The sequence below is a fragment of the Bombina bombina genome, chromosome 5 (assembly GCF_027579735.1).
Source record: "Bombina bombina isolate aBomBom1 chromosome 5, aBomBom1.pri, whole genome shotgun sequence".
Lineage (NCBI taxonomy): Eukaryota > Metazoa > Chordata > Amphibia > Anura > Bombinatoridae > Bombina > Bombina bombina.
This window is the reverse complement of record NC_069503.1, coordinates 224102451-224126755: the sequence shown is the minus strand read 5'-3', so window position 1 is coordinate 224126755 and position 24305 is coordinate 224102451. Positions and strand designations below refer to the sequence as shown.

The 24305-nt window shown below is 34.9% G+C and overlaps 1 protein-coding gene across 1 annotated transcript in view; it reads right to left on the bottom strand.

Annotated features, from left to right (window-relative positions):
• The window catches only part of NRP1 (neuropilin 1), a 175409-nt gene that overhangs the window by 110939 nt on the left and 40165 nt on the right, over positions 1–24305 (bottom strand). The window contains exon 4 of the mRNA XM_053713853.1: positions 5146–5327. Within this exon, the coding sequence (XP_053569828.1) occupies positions 5146–5327 (182 nt within the window). The remainder of the gene's footprint in view (positions 1–5145; positions 5328–24305) is intronic.

The window sequence follows — 24305 nt, the reverse complement described above, 5'->3', positions numbered from 1 at the left end:
TAATAGCTGTTTCTAGGTGTAATGTATCATTACTCATTTTCTGGAGTTGTATTCAGTTGCAAGTGAAAGTTAAATAATAATAAATATCATTAAAGTTATTTTATTTATACATAGTACATATGAGCAAATAAGCACTGCATTGTAAAATATCTCAAACAAAAACATATTTTTTTTATGTTTATATCAAATTGTGTATTGATTTGCAGCCCAGGAATAGACCATTTGAAATGCTTCTTTGCTGTGGCTAATTAGGGACAGATATAAATTAGCTTGTGTTCTGACCAAGCAATCATTTTGTAGAATGTTGTAGGGTGAAGCTTCAAAATCTTTCCTCATATTTATGTCCATTGTCTGCACTGATCTTAAAGGACCACAAAATACAGTATAAATGAATAATCAACAACTGCATAATAAAAAGACAATGCAATAGCACTAACTCTCAATTTTAAGTGAGCAGTAGATTTTTTCTGACAAATTTCAAAAGTTACTTTGCCATCATGTGACAGCCGTCAGCCAATCACAGACTCATACGTATACACTGTGAACTTTTGTACATGCGCAGTAGTAGTTGGTGCCTCAGAATGTGTGCATATAAAATACTGTGCACAATTTGAAAATGGACGTGTATTGAAAAGTACTAAAACTGCATGCTCTTTCTGAGTCATAAAAGTTACATTGTTATATTGGCGCCCCTATAATGATTTGGAAGTACGGAAATGATAGTTTCTGTATCAAATCACTGCAGCTTCAAAATGAAGTAATGTTGATATACGGTCTTTTATCTTAGGTGCCATTTTTCCTTATAAGGGTTGACAATTAGGCACTAGAAATTGAGTCTACGTCTAAGTATATAAACTACAGTAAAAGTGGATTGTTCTTTTTGTAAATAAAGATGGTATACTTAGAATTAAGTACTTTAATGGGAATCTAGAAAGACAGTTGGTTCTTTTCTAATTTAGTTCTATTTTTTTTTTTTTGACGGTGTCAGTAACCTTATCTGTTACAGCGAGTAGAACAAGGAGCTATGGAAACTAGTTAATGATATCAGGTTTTGCAGGTCTTGTTCTGAGAGCTGTGGAAAGCAGTGCAGTAAATACACTGAAGATTGCAATATGTTAACTCAATCTGCTAGTTATACAGGGAATTATTTTATATGCTCTGAAATCATAAATGTGGCTGATTCTGGCGGAGAGCCATGCATACTGTAAAAATTCCCAGAACCCATGCACTCGACTGTTGCCTAAATGCCAGAATGTGGCACAGACTGCTTTGTACAATATACATGATAACACAATAACCTCGGTTTATATGATTGTGAACTGTACCTTCATAAAATAAAAAGCTAAAAAAGTCATTTTTAGGTTGCATCACAACATAAATATTCTGGGGCTGTACAATGCTATCCACTGCCTACACACAGCTGGATTTAATTGCTTCCAATCTTGAATATGCAACAAAGGCTTATACCTTAAAAATGATTATGCTATTCACATACTGAGCTCCACGCAATTTTTCTAAACAATGTCATTTTCTCAATTAGACAATATTAAGGTCTGCCGACACATGGAATAGCTTAGACTGTGTTGTCTTCTTGTCATATAGTGATGTAAAGCATTACACAAGTGGTTAAAGTGTGAGCACAAATTGCTTACCTTTTTTATAAAAAAATATCTTGCATTATCCTAAGGGCAGCACTGTATGCAAGGCCAACTATTGTACATATAAATTCACACATCATTTCCAGCAATAAAAAGTCTGACTATACTATTACTACTGGCTTCATAAGTAAAACAACATTAACTGGAACTACAGGGTAAGGATACAGAGCTACAGACCAGCTATATTTAGCAATTTGTCTTTTAATTTAAGATCAGGGAGAGGATCATGAAGACAAATACACTAAGGGGCATATGTATCAAGTTCCGAATGGAGCTTGATGCCCGTCTTTCTGGCGAGCCTGCAGGCTCGCCAGAAACAGCAGTTATGAAGCAGCGATCACAAAGACCGCTGCTCCATAACCTGTCCGCCTGCTCTGAGCAGGCAGACAGACATCGCCGGAAATCAACCCGATCGAGAACGATCGGGTTGATTGACACCCCCCTGCTAGCGGCCCATTGGCCGCGAGTCTGCAGGGGGCGGCGTTGCACCAGCAGCTCTTGTGAGCTGCTGGTGCAATGCTGAATACAGCGAGCGTATTGCTCGCCATATTAAGCGTGGTCTGTCGGAACATGCACAGACACACACACATACAAATATGCACACACATACACATACACACATGCACACACACACACCATACACACGTGCACATACACACACAGGCACATGCCATACACACACGCACATACACACACATGCACACACAAACACACACAAACATGCACACACATGCACACGTGCACATACACACACAAGCACATGCCATACACATGCACAAATACACACACATGCACACGCAAACACACATGCCCAGTTTTCTTGAAGCAGTAGAAGTGAATACCAGCTAAACATTAAGTTAAATAACTTGTTTAAATTCACATCAAGCTACAGCATGTCTTTTATTATCTAAGGCTGAGTTAGACGAAGCTCTGGTGTAACTTTCTAAAACAAGAAACTAATTTTTAGTTCATGTCCCTGATAGTATGGAGCCTCTTGTTCTTTATTATGTGAAGATCTGTAGTCTTGTAAGAAATGAACTTACTAGATGAGTTTGAAAATGTTTTCAATGCATTAACACTTTATTTGCTTCAATTGTTTTTCAATAGCTAAACTCCACCCATCACTTGCCTTAAAGGGACATTATACACTCATTTTTTCTTTGCATAAATGTTTTGTAGATGATCTGTTTATATAGCCCATAGTTTTTTTTTTTTTTTTTAAATGTATAGTTTTGCTTATTTTTAAATAACATTGCTCTGATTTTCAGACTCCTAACCAAGCCCCAAAGGTTTATGAGAATACCGACATATACCTACAGAGCTAAACTGAGAGCTTCTAAGTAAGTTTTTAAACAGTTTTATACTGGATTTTGATATCAGTATCTGTGCATCTTATTCTTTATAGTAGTGTCTATTACATGCAGTTATATGAAAATGAGTGTATACTGTCCCTTTAACTGGAGGAGCTAATTTGGGCTCGAGTTTGCAGAAAAAAAGGCTAGTTACAGTCATTAAAGGGACACTCAAGTAAAAATAAACTTTTATGGTACAGAAAGGGCATGTAGTTTTAAGACACTCTCCAATATACTCCCATTATCACATTTTGCACAGTCTATGGAAGTTGGCAGCGCTATACAAATAAATGATAATAATTGTCAACAGCAACTGGTCACTTGAAACACATTAAGATGCAACCAATTTTAAAATACACTGATCCTTTGAAACATTAGCATAGTGCATTCCTAGCTCTTAGAATTAGAAAATATAACATTTTAATAAAAATATATAGCACAGTTGTTTTCTTAAACATAATTAACCATTTTTTCATATTAAAATAATAAGGTCTTTACTTTCCCCTTTAAGGACAAATATGCAGTGCACAAACATAAATTACAGTAAAAAGGGCAAATTAAATAATGAAAAATCTGATTTTTACTACGTATAATATTTGTATAGTATCTTTGTAATATAGTGTCATGGTGATCACTGGCTGTTAGTGTAGAATGAACACATGGCAGGCAGATGGTTAAATCTTTTCTAGGAAGTATAAGCCATACTGCACTGGGCCAATGATTGGCAGGTTTTGAGATTGCTGGTTTGGACTGTATAACTGGCTATGTTCTGCTCATGACCTGCATTGCTGCTCTCATTTGGCAATTTAGTAATAACAGCACATTATTCTTGCATTACAACGTCTAAGTAACAATAATGAGTAATTTTTAGCATTTGTAACACAGTCAGTTTATTTCATTATCAAATTCTGAACTTTATATTGCAACCCTATCAATTTTCAAGCAAGATAGCTTTGGGTTTTTACTCAGCCAAAAGTCAAAACTTGCAAATATTTTTATTTCATTTCTACGACAAATTAATCACAATTTGAAACACATTAACAAGTCTCAGGAGTATAATCTTCTACATCATTTCTCTGCAGGCTACTTTTTTTCTGCACATAACCCTTGATATCTGCAAAATAAAGCATTAACTCCCAACATACTCCATTATCAATGTGAAGTTGAATTAAACATCTGTGTCAACATTAGAGTCTCTGATCCTGCTAGCCAGTGGAAGGCGAGTACGGGAAAACGCCCATGTATCTCTATCCTAAAGGCAAGAGTGCTGCGAGAGATCAAATAGCTAATGTGTTACAATCCTAACAAATAAGTCTACTTCATCATTAAATCTGCAATAAAAAAATCCCCAATTTTATCTTATGCCAAATGAACCAGGGTATAACAGTGTAAATAATTTTACTTCATGTTTGTTTCTGACAAACGGAGGGCAGAGACACATGGGCTGCGTCCCATCAGACAATGATAAAAAGTTATATATTTATGCAAGGGAAGGCATTATGCCATAGAACTATTACTCAATGTCCCCTCCTCAATACCTCCCAAGACTTCCCTGAAGGTTGTTCCAAGCAAGCAAGTCAGGGTACCTCACTGGTGTTTTATGGGTGAGGCTGCAATGGTATAGCAAGGGCAGCATGTGCCATGGTTTGGTCCAGGATATGTTGTGTGTGGGGTTGGGAGCTATGTCCTTGCTATGGTTGCCAACTGTCCTCCATAAAAATACTGGACAATCTGTAGGTGATTGGCCACAATAATCTGTGGGGGTCACACAACACCCCCTCACCAAAGCTTTAATTTAGACCACACTCTTGATCTTACCATGTACAGTATATTCTTCACTATGCAGTCATTTTACCCCTTGGCTGTCAGTAACATACAAATAAATAATTGTAAACAGTAGGGTGTTGACCTTCTTGACTGCCACTCTCTTGCTTCAGCTCCATGTTTGTAATGCATTGAGGCATAGGAGGTCTTTTACATTTCACACTCAGGGACTTTAAGAAAATGGACATTAGGATGATCTGCTAAATGTAACATTTTGTAAAACACTCACCAGCCAAGTAACAGATCTTATTTTGTACATGCATTCCCTATATTTGGCCATTGTACAGTAAAGATGCAGCCCTTATACCAACCTGTTTTAAAAACTTCATATCGGATGGAAAATCCAGCTCCATGCGTTTCATAATCTGAGACAAATCTGATAAACAAAGAGGGACCCGTAGAGACGAGAGGTGAAGGAGCAATCTTCCCACAGTATTTTCCTATTAGTCGTCCATTGGTATCAGCACCATCAAAGACTTCCACATAGTCATATCTAATAAAAAAAGAAAATCCAGAGCTCGTTATACATGCACTCATTTTATTTGCTCATAAATATATTATTGCAATCAACAATCACATTAAGTAGGAATTAGTTGAAATGATTTACAAATAAGCAGTTTTTTTATTAGGGTATTGAATTGCTAATCAAAATATCACAAATAAGTAATTGTTTGAAATGAAATGGTTATAATACACACTGTTTTATAAACTTGCTTATTTAAAGGGGCAGTGAAGTCAAACTTAATTCATTATTCAGATAAGAGTATGTGACTTTAAACAACTTTACAGTGTACTTCTTTTATCTAATTTTGTTGAAAAGCATACCTAGATAGGCTTGGAGCAACAGAGCACTACTAGGAGTTAGCTGGTTATTATGGAACATCATGGATACAATTTTACATTTACTATGATGCCATTGGCTGTACTATATGTATGTACTAATATAAAATTACTATAGTGAGAAGAATGCTCATGATTGGGGGGAACACAGAAGGTGCAGCCATTTTGCTGATTGGGTGTAGTCTACTCCCTCCCTCTCCCCTCCGAGATGCTATTATAGGGGATTATAACAATGCTGTGTTATAGGGGATGATAAAGCTAGTGTTCCTTTATTAACCCCTTGAGGACCAGTGACATGCCCTGTACATTGCTGGTATTTCTATGAGAATTGTGTTTTAATTGCGCTATTTACAGTGTGCAGCAGAAGGGAGGGTATTATAGTGCTATTATAACCAAGAAAACGACCAGTGACGTACACATAAGCGAGCCTGCTGCCAAAAACATTCTTTTTCCTCTCTGTCACCTCAGAAGTGGCGAGAATAGATCAATCAACCTGACATTTACTTGTTTGGGTTGATTGAAATTCCCTGCTCTAGCGTATTTGATTGTGCCGGAGCAGGGGGCCACATTGCACAAGAATCCTCTTCTGCAATGATGAATTTCACCCTACGATGGAACATCGCAAGTGGCGATTGCAAGCGGACAGATTCACTACTTGTGGCCCTGTCTTCCTTCTTCTACCCAATAGACAAAAAAGACACAACAATCAAAAAGGAAACTTAAAGGGACAGTCTAGTCCAAAACAAACTTTCATTATTCAGATACGGCATGTAATTTTAATCAACTTTCCAATTTACTTCTATCACCAATTTTGCTTTGTTCTCTTGGTATTCTTAGTTGAAAGCTAAATCTAGGAGGTTCATATGCTAATTTCTAAGCCCTTGAAGGCCACCTCTTAGCTCAGGGAATTTTGACAGTTTTTCACCACTAGAGGGTGTTAGTTCATGTGTTTCATATAGATAGCACTGTGCTCATGCATGTGGAGTTCCTAAGAGCCAGCACTGATTGGCTAAAATGCAAGTCTGTCAAAAGAACTGAAATAAAGGGGCAGTTTGCAGAGGCTTAGATACAAAATAATCACAGAGGTAAAAAGTGTATTAATATAACTGTGTCAGTTATGCAAAACTAGGGAATGGGTAATAAGGGGATTATCTATCTTTTAAAACCATAACTATTCAGGCCTTTAAGTTTTAATATTTTTTTTAAGTAATAACATATAACTTTACTTTATATGCACAGAGATAAATAGCTTAAACAATGCCAACATGGTAAGACTTATACTGTAAACATTTGTGAAAAATTATAAAAACTTTCTTATACAAATGTAATTTTCAATAAAAATCATATTATTTTATGTTAAAAATATGTTATATTGTCAAAATATTTCATTATAAAACAATAAAATATATGTACCATCTCTGCATGTGATGTGAAGTGCCCCTATATTCCCTCCCATATCCAAGTGACCTATAAACTTTATGTAATCTTTGCTACATTTTCCTGTAGAAACAGCAATCTTTTTCTTCAAAACAGCAACATGTAAAATGAAATCTGATAAAAAAAAAAAAAAACCTTGTTGAGCTGCCAACTAAACCTATGCTTTTAAAATAAATCCAATTAAAAGAGAAACCAAATTTATTTAATAAAACCATTCATTCTTAAAATTGACACAATAATGTAATTGTCCATTTACAACTGAATTTTTATTTCTATTTACGAGTAAAGTCATGCACTGCATCTATTTCAGTCATTTTTATTAATTAAATAGCAATATTGTGGCTGTACCAGACAAATACTGTGTTGTGTAGAGCACTTAATGTTTTATGCTGGTCAATGCCATATTTAACAATCTTGTATGCAGTCTTAGAGAGATCGAGACTTAGGTTTAGCTAATCCCCATGGGAAAACCGTTGAGATGATATCACTAGTTAGAGTGGACAGGTAATGGGTCTTCTTTGGAGAAGAAGAAAAAAAAAACATTACCTCATCAAGTTAATTTGTATTCCAGTATTGCTGAGCATCAAAAAGAAAAGAAAAAGATACTTATGGGTCATAAACATTAGCATATGTGGATTATTGAATTAACTACACTACAGCTGAAATATTTGATGTCTATAGCAGCCATTGCTCTTTGTTTTAGACTAACAGGCCATACTATCGCAAAATCATAAGGAAATTGTAGGAATCTATTCAGGATTCTTACAGTTAATGAGCTTTTCTGTTGAAATGGAATGCACAAAAACAATACTTCTATTATTCCTCAATAAACTAATGCTAGCTATAAAACACAAATGATTGCATGCTTAAAAACTCACTTCCTGTAACAGTGTATGCTAAATGGTGAACTTACAATTTTCCATGATCCCTTTGGCAAAGTATTTTTACATGAAGGACACATAAATTATGTGCATTTAATTTGTTTGGCTTGTGTTCGTTAGTGCCTGGTTTCATTAGACGTTGCAATTTTTTTTCCTCCAAAACTGGATATACTTCTATAGAACATAAACTGTTCTGAAATCTCACATGCAAACAACTGATGTCAGATGTGGACCTTCTGTTTGAAATATCAACAAAACCATGTACCATTTAAAACAAATTTATTTCAAATATAGTATGTTATTCTATTAACCAAGTTTTAGTTGACAGTGATAATTGTCAATATCTGAACTAAAACTATGGTAAAAATATATAATTTATTGCTATAGCCATGCTAGTTGGCATCAACAAACTAATGTAATGGTGCTGAAAATATGTATTTCATTTAATTTAAAACGTGTTTTCTCTGCATCACGTCTCATGTCTTTAGTAATTTGGGATGAACATAGCTCGTTATGGTCTGTGGGATGGTACCCTAGGGCAGTGTTTCTTAACCACGGCCCTCAAGTACCCCCAACAGGTCAGGTTTTAATTATAGTTGAACCAGTGCAGAGGTGAAGTAATCAGCTGATCAGTAACACCATGGTTACTAACCTGCTCTCAATCATCAGCTGATTATTCCACCTGTGCACTGGTTCAGCTATAATGAAAACCTGGCCTGTTGGGGGTACTTGAGGACAGTGGTTAAGAAACAATGCCCTAAGGTACAGACAATTCTAGCTGGTTTGTGTCTTTCATAAAGGTGAACATTCTAAAGTATGTCAGACTATTTTGTTTGAAGTAAGGGTTTGCTGAGCTCATCTATATCCATCTAGGTAAGTTGTAATTGGTTGCCCAAAGACACCAAACCCTTGTGAGCTATTAGCATGCACAACAAGGGAGAGAAGGTGGAGATATTTGTTGCTGTAGTGGTTTGTTCTGTAATTAAAGTACAGACTATTTCTCTACACGTGTTTTCCACTGAGAACTTTCCTGAAGTATGTCCAAAATGACACTTGAGAAATCATATTTTCATATTAAATCAATAACACGGCTTGAATTGATTAAAGTCATTGCTTCCACTGCAATGACCATATTGCCAAGGCTCCTATACGTCTAGTTCTAATTACTAGTTTTTTTTGCTTTTCCCTTGCTGACAGCTCCCTGACCCCTAAACAGTTTTATATCTGGTTCATCTCCCCTTTTTTAGGGTGGCTCTTAAATGGAAATTTCCTCCTTTTTAATGTGTTCCAAATAATCAGGATTTGGAGTGTATTCAATTGTTTACAAATAGCTCCTTTACCTTTATGTGTTACATGAAACAGCTGCTTTTGTCTTTTGAAACTGTCACCTATACTGAAAATTAAAATTCTGCAGTATTTGCTATAGAAAATTTGTCAAATTCCCAATAGGTGATGGGAGAGGGCTCATTTACATTTGAAAGGGTGTTACAGCAGTTGCTTAGATTAGAATACAATAAACTCTTACCAGCAGTTTGTCTAGTACACTGTGCCTTTAAAGGGACACGAAACAAACATTTTCTTTCATGATTTAGATAGAACATACAATATTCAACAACTTTCCAATTAACTTCTATTATCAATTTTGCTTCTTTCTCTTGGTATCCTTTATTGAAGGAGCAGCAATGCACTACAGGGAGCAGGTTGGACACATTGGTAAACAAATGATAATTGTGCCTACATAGGTGTGCTTTTTAACAAAGGATACAAAGAAAACTAGATTATTGAAGTAAATTGAAAAGTTGTTGAAAATGATATGCTCTATCTGAATCATGAAATAAATGTTTTGGATTTAATGTCCATTTAAGTTAAAACATTAGATAAAACTGCAAACCCTGGTTTTGTTCAAATGTTGTAAAGGACCATAACAAAAAAAAAAAGTTTTTGTTCAGCTAAATTAAAAGCTTAATTTTAAACTAAAAACAATAATGGGCAAGTGCACTATTTAAATTCTTAGATTTTTTTTTTTTTTTGCAAAATAAAAAACTATCATATATTTTAAAGTGATTTTAATTGCCCATTAACTCTCTTGCCTGTGTCAAAGCTGCATTGTTCGTTATTCTGAAAGCTACAAAATGACCTTTCTTTAAAATTACCCTTCAACACATAGACTAGAATATTTCTTTAAAGTCTATGAAGTTTTTTTTTTATGCTACTGTCAGTTGTTAACTTTATAACTGATATGTGATATACCCCACTGTTGGCTACTAAGTTATAGCTGAATTTCAAGAGAAGCCAGGAATGAATACATTTATTTAAATCTGTGTTTGTAAAAAGAAACACCAAAAAAAAAAAAAAAGATCAAGTTGGGAAAAACAGCAAAGCTGATCTGATTTCCATATGAAATGATGTTTTGTAATAAACTCATTCAGATGCAGACAAAGTACCATTTGGAAAACAAACGCTTGTATATCAAGTGTGTTCTCCTTCTCTGCCAGAATGAAATACATACAGTATGTCTACACAGTCTTTTCTAATAAATAATGAAGTTCAAGACAAGGTCTATTCCAAGCCCATCTGCACAATCGTGCTTACCATTATGAAGAACACCCAATATAGTAATCTAATGAAAGCAAAATATGCACCATCAGATGCTGTTTTAGCCTGCAAAGATTAAGTTGCATAGTTTCTACTGCTACAGAACATTTGAAGTGCTCTGTTAATTTTTTTGCTCCAATGTTAAATTTCAAAGCAAAAAATAATAATAAAAAAATATATATGAGCATCACTTTTTTCTTTATTAAATTATTATTAAAAAAAACCAAGACAAAATCTTAAGTATTTACAGGAAATTCACAGTGCTCAAGCGAAGGCGCACCATCTGCTATGCATTTCAAAATTATTTCAAGCATATATGTGTGTCTCTTTCATAGCAGGGTCTTCCTTCCTGCCAATTTTCTGCAATGTAAACGCTTGATAATTTATAATTGTTTTGTAAGTAAAGATTAGTATTAGTAGATATAATGATTTGTTTTAAAGAACTGTGGGTATATTGTAACTTACTGAGCCGATAAAATGTAATATTTGCACAGATGGTGACTTTGCTTCACATATTGGGCCAGAATACAAGTGGAGCGCAAAATATCGCTTTTATGATTATTTATATTAACACATAAATATATATGTATATAAGCATATACATTTATATTTACAGGGAGCACACAGTTACCGTAGAGCGTAGACCGCAATGTAAAGGCACTTTTCAGCGCAGTTTTTTTACTAACACCCCACTACCGCCAACTTTAAACCATCATAACTGCTTATTGCAGTTATTTTATTAAAAAATAAAGATACTACTATCTTAATTTTTCAAAAAAGTATAGTACACTGTATTTTGGGGGCATTTGGGGCACATTTATAAAATGAACCAGAGACCTGATCTCTGGTTAATTTTATAAGCTCTAATTGCTACCGCAAGCTCGCGGTAGCATTACCAGCCACTTGTAATTGCTGGTTATTTATCGTGAGCCTGTAAATGGGCAAATTTGCCCATTTGTGGATATGCGATAAATTAGCGCCCCCTTGTAATCTAGCCCATTGTTTGCATGATTTGAATTGTATTGTTATAAAATGTATGCATTTTTCTACACCTAGCATTCTGCTACATACTCTTCACTTATTTTTACTTGTGTTACTTTAGTTTCTATAGTTGTAAACAATTTGCCTTATATATATGATTTGCTAACACAAATATTATGATTCTATTTTAATAATATTAAATATTACTGTAAATGTGTTGAAACTATAGTGAGGATGATGCTCAAATATTAAAGGACCAGGAATAACATTAGATTTGCATAATCGATAAAAGCATTATAAAAAGACAATGCAATAGCACATAGGGGTCAATTTATTAAGTTCCGTACGGAGCTTGATGCCCTGTGTCTAAAGACTGCTGTTCCATAACCTGTCCGCCTGCTCTGAGGCGGCGGACAGAAATCAACCTGATTGAATGCGATTGGGTTGATTGACACCCCCTGCTAGCGGCCGCGAATCTGCAGGGGGCGGTATTGCACCAGCAGTTCACAAGAACTGCTGGTGCAATGATAAATGCAGACAGCGTATGCTGTCGGCATTTATCGATGTGCAGCTGACATAATACGCTACATCGTTTCATGTCCGCTAGCACATTAATAAATTGACCCCTTGTAACAATATAATGCATTGTTGCAAACATTGCTGCCAAATAGTGCTAAAGACACATGAAACTACTGAGCCAACCTATAATTACTAAGGATACCAAGAGAATAAAGTAAATGTGCTAAAGACACAATGAAACTTGCAGGCATTTTTTTTCCTTTTAATAATGAAACATAAAAAGTAAATAATAATTTTCTGAGCATACAACCATAGCACAAAACTGTGAGTAAATAATAAGCCTAAACTAATGTATGTGTGTCCCTTTTATTGAAGCCTACTGAAAGAGTCCACTTATAATCTCCATATTTTTTTTTCTAAATAAACACCAAGTCAATTAATGCAAGATACATTTTTCTTAAACCAAAAAATCTGTAGTACATTTTTTCTCCATAGCTCTCAAAGACTATACTAAAGCTGTTCATGTAATCAAAGCATAATAAAACAACAGAAGCCAATGTAAAAACAATAAGCAAAAGGAAATGTCAAAAGCTAAACACCCCTGGTTGCAAACTCATTTGGGAATTTTTCACTAAACATATTCATGACTGAGAAAGCAACCTAGTGTCTTTCCCATATATGTATACAGGGCTGCCACTAGACATTTTGGGGCCCCTGAATTAACCATTGATCAGGGCCCCCCCACCCTCCTTTGACATGTGCAATTTTTGACCAAGTGACTAAAACGTATATGCACTTTATTCTTAAGTGTCTATTTAAACTTGGAAATGTTGTAAAGGTAGTAACATACAAACACAGAAACACACACACTCACACATAAAGATTCACATATAGACACTCTAGCAGACACGCAAAGAAACACACTCAGACACAGACACCCAAACAGAAACTCAGCCCTTGTTTACATTGACCTGACAAGTAATGAGGTAAACTACAGTTTTGTAAAAAAAGGAGATTTAGAAAACAAAATATGGAGTTCTGATTATCTTTTTGTAAAGAAAGATGCCAACTAAATGATGACAACAGCATGCAGTGGCTGAAAGGAAGGGCCCTGAACTGCCTAAACAATAATTTAAAGGTTAAATGGTGGATTGGTGACTTCCGGAAAGGTCTCGTTAGTCTCAAAGTCTGTAGAAAGATGTGAATAATCAGTAGTAAGGTCAAAATGTCCTAAAAAGGAACAGACAATGGACACACACACAAACTCAAACTTGCACATACACCCAAGGAAACACTGACAGAGACAGCATCAGAAAACACACAAAGACATACACACACACCCAGAGACACCCACAGAAGACACACAAAGACATACACACACACACACACACACACAGAGACAACCACATAAAACACAGAAAGACATACATACACACACCCTCACTGAGACATCCGCAGAAAACACACAAAGACATACACACACCCTCACAGAGACACCTACAGAAAACACACACCCTCACAGAGACACCCATAGAAAAAGCTCAAAGACATATGCACACACCCTCACAGACATTCACCGACAATGCACAAAGAAATACACACCCACCCTCACAGAGAGACCCACAGAAACAAATTACATACACACTCATAGAGGCCTATTTATCATATGTCTGTCGGACCTGATCCTACAGTGCGGATCAGGTCTGACAGACATTGCTGAATGCGGAGAGCAGTATGCTCTCCATATTCAGCATTGCACCAGCAGCTCACAAGAGCTGCTGGTGCAACGCCACCCCCTGCAGACTCGAGGCCAATTGGCCGCCAGCAGGGGGTGTCAATAAACGCGATCGGGTTGAATTCTGGTGATTCCTGTCCACCTCATCAGAGCAGGTGGACAGGGTTATGGAGCAGCTGTATTTAGAAACACGGGGCGTCAAGCACCACTTCAAATATAGTGTACAAATGTTCCCATCTGTTAGCTGTAATTATGGATTTTGAAAATACTGTACTCTATATGGTCTTGGTGGAACCATAAGCTGTGGTACTCATACCATTAGATCTGGTTAAATGCAGGATTGTTTGTATGTATTTCAAAATAAAGTCAGCTGTAGTGTAAACTGAACATTTTTAAGTTAACATGACTCATTTCAAACACTGAGCAATTTTAGTCTGAGAGTATAACATTTTATGCAGATGTAAAAATCTTAGATAAAATGCCTCCTTGCATCTGGAAAGTCCTTGCATAAAGGGGCAGTAAACTGGAATGTTTATATATATTTATATATATATATATATATATATATATATATATATATATATATATATATATATATATATAATCAGCCAAAAGGGCACATACCATTTGTGTATTGAGGAGGAAACATGTCTGCATGGTTTTAAATATAGATTTTCTACAGCATTGCCAGATAATCATAAATACACTGCTGCTAAAAAAAATTGTTTTTATGGACCCCAACATACAACTACTACAACACTGAAGTTACAATCCGAAATTGCACAAAGAAATAAAAAACATTTGCTAAGTAAGTCCTACATCCTCTGCAAATGAAAGTGATCTGCCGTCTGGCACAGGCACACACTGTACAAACAAAGTGCCAAGTTTAGTGCACATTCAGAAATCCTCTCAAATGCTAATACTTTACTCCTTTTAATAACATTCCCCATGCTTAATTAGCACTCTGCTGTAGTACCCACTGGTGGCTGCCAAAATGAAAAAAATAAAAATAATTTTTTAGCTCTTGCTTCATGGGGCCCCCCTGGCCCATTGGGCCCCTGACAGGAGTCACCCCTGTCACCCCCTGATGGCGGCCCTGTATGTATATATATATATATATATATATATATATATATATATATATATATATATATATATATATATATATAAAGTTATGTACATATGTTTAATCTAGAGCAGCTTTTTTTAGTTTGCTTTTTTTTTTTTTTTTTTACTAATTCTACATAACAGGTGTCCAGTGCTCAATATTCTGCAATTTTATTTCCTAAACCCCTATTGCAGATCTTCTGTGCCAGCACAGTTAAAGGAACTTAATTAGTGCAATTAGACAGGAATAACCATTTAATTGTGGATATAAAAAATCTAAATCCATTAAGTGTCTCCTTTGATGTAACCAACTGATTTAATGATTAGAAATGGTGCTTTTAGTATGCAATGCTGAATCTAAGGAAAAATCCTAATTAGTATGGTATGCCACTGATACAGAGTTCCATGCACCTATAGCTTACAGAATGCTGTGTATAAAAATGATATTGCAGTCATAGTAATTCTTTTTTCATTTCCATTAAATGGGAAATCACTTTACAAAAGCTGTCATCTATTGTTGCCTCTGGGTGTAACATTAGCAAGGTTTTTTTCCCATTGATTAATTAGAAATAATTATCAGTACTTTGAGGTTTATTAACCATCGTCTCTGTACCAGTAAAAGGATTATGCACCAATTTAACATAGAATTTATAATGCAAAAGTACAGAGGACATTTTGCTTTAGCACACTACATGGTCGTCAAATTATTGAAGCAATTACTATTTTTTGTACACCCGTGACCCTTTAATTAACCTTTACTGTAAAAATGTGGTAAAATCTGACACTCTAGGAAGAACACAAGACTGCATTTACGTACCATTATTTAGCAGAAAAAGCTGCTGTGGTTTCTAGATAATGAAGCTTTTTGCTTACGTTTTTTTGCAGAAATATGCTTTTGGTTGTGTCTGTTAAGTGAACATCATAAATCAAAAATAATATGGTCTAAATAAATAAAGTGTGTTATTTTTGCACTGGTGTCCCTTGCTTTCTATGGGATCACTCACAATCCTTAAGAAAGGCTTATATAATGATTTATAAATATCGAATGATCAGAGCGGGACTGTCACTGTCTGCTGTCCCTCACTTGGGCCTTATAATAGTCCTAGTTTACTGGGGACAACTAAGTCACAACCAAGACCAACTCACCAATAGCCACCCAACTCCCCATCCAGCGTTTCCCCGACTTGACTCTAGCAAGGGTAATAATGACTCTGATCCCAGATCTCCCAGACTAAGACACCAGCCTACCCAACCTGTATAGTCTTTGTGAAATATTTGAAGGTACGGACAGAAATAAGGCCTGTCCTGTTTATGCCATGGCTTGACAAATCCTTAGATCTAATTTCCTAAAATGTTTCTTTTGGCCCCCAACTTTATGGATTATTATACATATATGTAAATACAAAAACCCTAAAAAATTGACATTTTTTTATTTGGCTTAGAACATTTTTTAAAATATTTTAGATCAAGGCTTGACAAACACAGGAGCCTGGGAGCCACTGGCTCCTAGAATTTTAGCCCTGGCTTCTAACTTTTTGGGTTACTATCCATATATCTATATACAAATTCAACTGTCTGGCACCTAAAAATATGCCTGGCTCCTAAATATTCTTACTGGTTCCTAATTTTTGAACATATTTGTCAACCACTGTTTTAGATAGATAGAACAAAGGGCTGATCAAGCTCTAACATTACTCACATAATAACACTGGTATAAACAAACCATACCTCTAAAGCCACAACATGTTTTAATTTGTTTGCTTAGAATTGATTCAGGAACACCCTTTACAAAGGGCTGGTCTTTCTCTAGCCCCCTACTGGGCAATGTTATAATGCTTTTCTGTAGACATTACTTAGTATAGGTGGAGGCTAGAACTGGGGGGAAAAAGCTAATTCAGTAGACAAAATAAAGGCAAATTAACTATTTGTAAACCATTTAATACACTCCAACAGCTCGGAGTCAACCCTCATTTTCCCTTTTTGTGGTAATGATCGATACTAGACATAAGTTATGTCAGGAAAAGAGTACAATTAAACCAACATTAATTTTAGTAATTGTTGTGTAATATATAGGAGTTGTGTCTCCAATGAAATGTAAGAATTTATTTTATTCCGTTTGCATTCTCAATTGATATAGTGTGAGATACCATTTGCTCTGCTTTAAATAAATATTTTTAAATATTTACAGTGATGTTCTGTTTATGGTTTTTTTTTATCCTATGTTAATAAACTTGAATTGGTACGGTTTAAAAGACAATGACTTGAACCCTACAATGCCACACAATAGAATATTAGCATATGATTTTGCATCAGGATTTATAGGGAGCCACACTTTATCAGTTGTTAAGTTGTACAATAGGGATATGTAACGTCAGCTACATATAGTTAACATATATGTTCTTTAATGTATTATTTTTACTTATATTTTTGGTTGTTATTAATTATATGTTATTCTATGTTGTTGTATATACAGCTCAATAAAAACAAAGTTAAAAAAAAAATACACTCCGACAGGTAAAATGAATCATTGGGAACATGTTAAAGGGGAGAAAGTTTTGCAGTATACTGACCTTTTAAAGTGATGGTAAATCCTAGCGTTTTTGAAATGCTAGGATTTACCAGTGCTACAAATAAAGGGAACTTTCAATCATGAAGTATGAAAAACTTCATGGTGAAAGTACCTTTATTTGCAGCAAGTTTATGTTGAGCTGAACGCCTCCAGTCACCTATGGTAAAACACTATTTTTTTCAATGAGATGACGTTTACACCACTTAGCCAATAGCCGTGTGGGCCAGTTAGCATTATGCTGTATGGCTAGCATGCTATTGGCTAAGAGGACACTATTAACAAAAAGGAGTTTTTCCGTGGGTGGCCGAAGGCACTCAGTTCGGCATAAACTTGCTGAAAAAAAAGGAACATTCAGCATGAAGTGTTTTATACTTAATGACCACTTTATTTGAAGCACTGGTAAATCCTAGCATTTAAAAAATGCTAGGATTTACCATCACTTTAAAAATACAACCTAGTCAAAATTAAACATTCATGATTCAGATAGGGCTTGCAATTTTAAACAACCTTCCAATTTACATTTATCATCAATTGTGCTTTGTTCTCTTGGTATTCTTTGTTGAAAACTAAACCTAGGTGGGCTCATTGGCTAATTTCTAAGCCCCTGGAAGGCTGCCTCTTATCTCAGTACATTTTAACAGTTTTTTACAGTTAGACAGTGGTAGTTCATGTGTGTCATATAGATAACATTGTGCTCACAAGTCTGCCAAAAGAACAGAGATAAGTGAGCAGTCTGCAGAGGCTTAGATACAAGGTAATCACATAGGTTAAAAGTATATTAAAGGGATAGTAAAGTCCAAAATAAACTTTCATGATTTAAATAGGGCATGTCATTTTAAACAACTTAATTTACTTTTATCATCAAATTTGCGTTGTTCTCTTGCGATTGTTAGTTTAAAGCTAAACCTAGGTAGGTTTATATGCTAATTTCTAAGCCCTTGAAGGCCATCTCTCATCTGAATGCATTTGACAGGTTTTCACAGCTAGAGGGCGTTAGTTCATGTGTTTCATATAGATAACACTGTGCTCATGCACGCAAAGTTAAGAGTCAGCATTAATTTGCCTGAAATGCAAGTCTGTCAAAAGTTCTGAGATAAGTTGGTTATGCAAAACTGAGGAATGGGTAATAAAGGGATTATCTATTTTTTTAAACAATAAAAATTCTGGATTAGATTGCCCCTTTAAATTGCCTTTGCAATGGCATCAGCCCTACTCCACTGAACAGAACTTAGTAGAGAGCACACATTGTAAATATGGTGATACCAGTAACTGGATAACAAAACATTCTGTTGTATAGAATATTCACCATCATATTTTATTTCTTGCAGCTTGGCAAAGGCTGCCACGTCTTGATCAGATTTGATTTATAAGTAAAATAGCATTTTTAAATGATCATTTACTTTAGATCATCATCTGCACTATCTGTAATGAGTTCATCTTAGGCTTCAAATACTCCTAAACATCTTATTAACATGAATCCTGTCCCTGTCATTTCAGGTGTGTTTTTATATGTTTTCTGGCTCTTTATAGCAGTGACTTCTAACCAAATGTATTTCTCAGACATACATAGACAGGATCAGGCACAGCACATGTTGTTTGTGAATGGCAACCAACATTATAGTGATAATCTTCCTTTATAAGAATATTTTTTATTTATTCTTCATGTATTTTATTGTGAAGTTTGCAAAGCAACAGAAATATTATCTAAAAATGTTGTGCTACTAAGAATGTATAAAAACAACAAAAAATAGCACCAAAGTTCACAGTCAGACTTTAGTTCTCTCAACAAATTGGCTAACAGCCATGCATGCTATTCAAACAAGCTTTGTACTGCAGTAAGGTTTTGAAGAAGATAGCCAATGTTGTCTAATGAACTGTTCCATTCTCTGAGTCCAGATGATGTACGAGCTTTTCATGACTTGATCACATTGTAGACTCCCAAAGCACTTAGCTTTCCGAAAACTCTTATTCAAAATCCATAGGCATGAAAATGGCTTGAAAGAAAGACAACATGTCGTTGCCCTTGGATACCAGACAAAATTAAATATTAAATACATTATTTGCATCCTCCTTAACCTCATATCTTTACCCCTTATAGAGAATTAGCAAAGCAGAGAGTGTATTGCTGCTTATTATTAATCATCTTTTGTGGTGAACAAGAGATTTCTCATGTACTGTGGTAAACAGTCAAAGCCAAACAATGTTCTTGTTTTGTAAACGCATTCACTATAGATCACCAGAGTAAAATACCGATTTGTTATGAATATCTTACCCTCCCCTTCCATGCGCACTACAAATACCAAATAGCTTCTCTACATGATTGAAATGTATGTCGTCTTTATTAGTTTGTGCCATATGGGAATTTTAAGGTCAAATGTTGTTCGCCTCCTCCACCTCTGCTCCCATTTTTGTGCTCATACTTGTTGAAAGGATCTTGGCTATTCCCAGTTTGATGTATTTGTGTTTTATTAAAGTGCTGTAGCCTTTTGTGCTCTTCTTAATGCAAATAAAGATAACGTTTTATTGAATTGGAAAAAACAACAACATTTGATTTAAAAGAACAAGTCACGTAGGGATCATTTTTCTCCATAAAGAAAAAAAAAGTTTAAGCAGAATATTTCAAAGAAACAATTCTACTAATTTTACTAATTGTCTTATTAACTTTATCTTTCTGTTATACAGAAACAAAAAACACATCTTATATTACAGCTTTTTTTTTTATTTTTAGAACATTTTGGATCTAGAAGAAGAATTCATGATGAACATTGCATATTTTAATTGATTGTAAGAGCTAGAGATAACATTTAAGGAGAGTTGACAATACAATTGTATTCCCCTTAATGTGTTACCAATGACTTGTTGTACTAGCTACAGGGTATAAAAATGGATGACAAATCAATCTTTTGGGTTTATTTGTGTATATGAAATTGCTGATTGTGTTATTTGACACCACAGCCCATTTAAATAGGTTGAGCTTACAGGGAAACCACATCTCCTTTATATCACTAACTAAACACACACATGCTTTCTTATCTTATATCTGTATACCAAAGCCCAATATTTGGGCCTAGTATTCAAAAACTCGCTGCCATGGAGAGAAATCACACAAATTCTTTGGGATTTTTTTTTAGACTTTGGGCTCGATTTATCAAGCCTTCTTCTGCTCTTCAACTGTAGGTTCACACAAGAGAACCTGCAGTCCATATTTATAAAACAGCGGTCATCAGACATTGTTAAATTCCACCAGCAGAATTCTGTCTGCCAGAGGCAAGCTGAGGCGGACAGGGGTGCAAATTACGCCCCTGTCTGCCGTAGCTTGATAAGTCAAGCCCTTTATATTTTGATGTAGAAGTCTCTCCTTCACATACAGAACCCTGCATAGTGAAATCAACATCTCTCAATGTAAAATTTCTGTTTCTAAAATTCTTTGAGGGTCCTCGCCATACTGACAAGACTGCTTAGATCATCTCAACTGGGAGGAGAACTTAAGATCATCGGGCCCTTAAAGAAAACAATTGAAAATCAACATTTTATTACTCGTCTCTCCTACCTTCAGCTGGAAATGTAAATTAATCTGCTTGCTATGTTGTTTACACAGCTTTTATAGCCAATACTAAAGTATTGCATTTTTCCGTATAGTTGAGGATTACTTCAAGTAAAATAAGCTTATTTTGAATGCCAAAATAAAGGTAAATGAGCTATTTATAAACAAATGCATAGACTCTAAAATGTAAAATAGATAACTGGAAGCAAATAAAATAAAAGGAAAATGTTAGAGTACACTATCTCTTTAAACATCCCTTTAAACTGCCAGTGTATAACCTTTTTTGTTTTATATATGATATTATTAATATCTTTATTAATTAGTCTACTACAACAGAGAAGCAGAAACCCTGTCTTGGAACCTACTCATTCCTATAAAACCTACGGCTGGCGACACACGGTCTCACAAGATTCCTTGGGGAGAACTGCAGACCTAGCTTGCCAGAACCCCACGGGGTCCAATTTGCTAACCCATGAATGCTTGTCAGCAGACAGGATCCTCTATTACATGCTATTTGGTGATTGTCCACTGGCAAACAGCCAGGTAAAACGCTGCTAAGGGGAACTGTGCTTGTGGACTTGTCTTTCAGCACTAAAGCTATTTGTTCACTGTGACCGTGAAGGGAATGTGCTTTTGTGTTTAATAAATTATACTCAGGCAATTCTGAGAACTACAGATAGAAAACATATATAGTAATATACAGATACCATAGGCAATAATGCTACTATTTTTAGTATACTTCTGTCCCTTTGCTGAACTTGATCTATGGCTATCTTTCAGGAAACACCAGCAATTCATTGTTTTTCCTGTAAAATATTTTAAGCTTTTGCATGTCATATGTCTAGACACTGACATTTGAATTTTTTATTAAGCTGCCTGGATAGTAGCGCTCTAGAACAGTGTAAATTAAAAAGTTTATAAACACTACTTATAAGGAATTATTAAAAGCTAAGTTTAACTTGAGAATAATATGTAGATGCATTTTTTAAAAATTATATTAGTTGTTAAAATACTAAAGAAACACTTGTAAACTTTTAGTTTCTATAAAGTACTTAAATGACCATTAAATACAGTGCAAATGCACTTAGTCTGAATTTCAAATGAGTAGCAGAGTGTTTAATGACCTTTTAGCAGCTGTATTTAAAAGATATAGAACATAATTACACAATGAATGTAGGTGGTGACTTTTCTCCCTATTAATTTAGAAAAAAAATGCAGGGACACTTTGCAGAAAAGCAATCAAGTAAGCAGGTTACAAAGTATTGGCAACACCCACTAATGGTTTCCATAGCTCCACCCACTATGCTCAGTCTCAACAAAAATTGTACACAAGATGCAAAAAAACTAAAACAAAACACAAAATACTATATTAATCAATATAATCTGCCAGTTCATCAAATTTAGAAACAATCCCAGTTTTAGTTTATAACATTTGGCCCGGCAGAGCATATTTGTTCCTGCAAAGTTCATAAACACAAACTAATTGAATTTGCTTATTTCCTTAATTAAAATAATATCTTAGCCTTGGCATTGTCCTGTAGTCATAACATGCATGCGCTAATGCTATACTCTTTAGAATTATTTTATTAGATTACCTTCTGCCATATCTGATGTGTATAATCAGTACGTTCTTAATTGTAAGCAATTCATCCTCTAACTCTATAGTATGATGAATTATTCAAACATTCCTCTGCTGTTTGGCATGATTATTGTTTTACTGCATATTGCTCTGCAGGAACAATCAAATTATTATTATCTTTTGTGTTAGTGTGAGTTTATATATGTACTGTATATATATATATATATTTGCAATAGCAAAAATCGGTGAAATTTCAAGTTGTTTTTTTTGTAAGCTTAAAGGGACACTCAATCAAAATTAAACTTTCATTATTCAGATAGAGCATGCCATTTTAAACAACTTTACAATTTACTTCCATTAACTAAACGTGCACAGTCTTTTTATATTTAAACTTTTTGAGTCAACAGCTCCTACTGAGCATGTGCAGGAATAAGTGTGTATGCATTTGTGAATGGCTGATGGCTGTCACATGGTACGTGTATGCATTTATGAATGGCTGATGGCTGTCACATGGTACAGGGGGAGTGGAAAAAGACATAACTTTTAAAATTGTCAAAAAAAAAATCTGCTACTCATCTTGAGTTCAGACTAAGTGCTATTGCATTGTCTTGTTATCTTGCATTTGTTGATTATGCAAATCTACTGTGTTGACTGGTCCTTTAAATGGCATTAAATATGAAAGGCAACAGTTTTCTTTTATGATTCAGATAGAACATTTAATTATAAATACCGTTCTAATTTGCTTCCATCATCAATTTTTCTTCTTTCTCTTGGTATCTTTTGTTGAAAAGCAGTGATGTATGCTTAGTAGTCGGCTCATTTCTGGAGCACTATATTGCAGCAGTTTTGCATGATTGTTATCCATTGGCAAGAGCACTAGATGGCAGCACTATTTACTGCTATGTATTGCTCCAGACACATACCTATCTCTTCAACACAGAATATCATAAGAACTAAGCAATTTTGATAATAGAAGTCAATTGGAAACTTTTTAAAATTGTATGCTCTGTCTAATTCGGAAAAATAAAATGTTTGGGTTTCATATCCCTTTAAAAGGATAGGAAAATCAAAATTAAACTTGCATGATTCAGATAGAGCATTTCATTTTAAGACACTTTTAAATTAACTTCTATTTTCAAATGTGCTTCGTTCTCTTAGTATCCCTTGTTAAAAAATAAATACGTACATATCCTACACTAGTGGAAGCTGCTGCTAATTGGTGCCTGCACACATTTGTCTCTTGTGATTGGCTACATAGATATTTTCAGCTTCCTGTCAGTAGTGCAATGCTGTCCCTTCAGCAATGGATAACAAGAGAATGAAGAAAATTTGCTAATAGAATTAAATTGGAAAGTTGTTTAAAATTGTATGTTCTATCTGAATCAGCCATTTTACTGTTTTAACAGTGAATAATGTAGGAAAAAAGAATTAGAACATTGTTACTATTTTCACATACTGCGCTACATTTGCCAGCAACCACAAAGTATTGTATCGCAGTTCTTGTACTAACTGCCCAAAAATGGAAAATGTAGTTAACTTGTGAACCGTTCCTCTACATCGATAAAAGCAAGGAAAGGCTTCCAGCTAATCATTTAACTCTAAACCTGTTACTTGATATTTTTAACATTTGTTTCCCTTTTTTATTTTTTTTGGTTCCCTACGTTGCTTTTCAGTAAAAGTTATA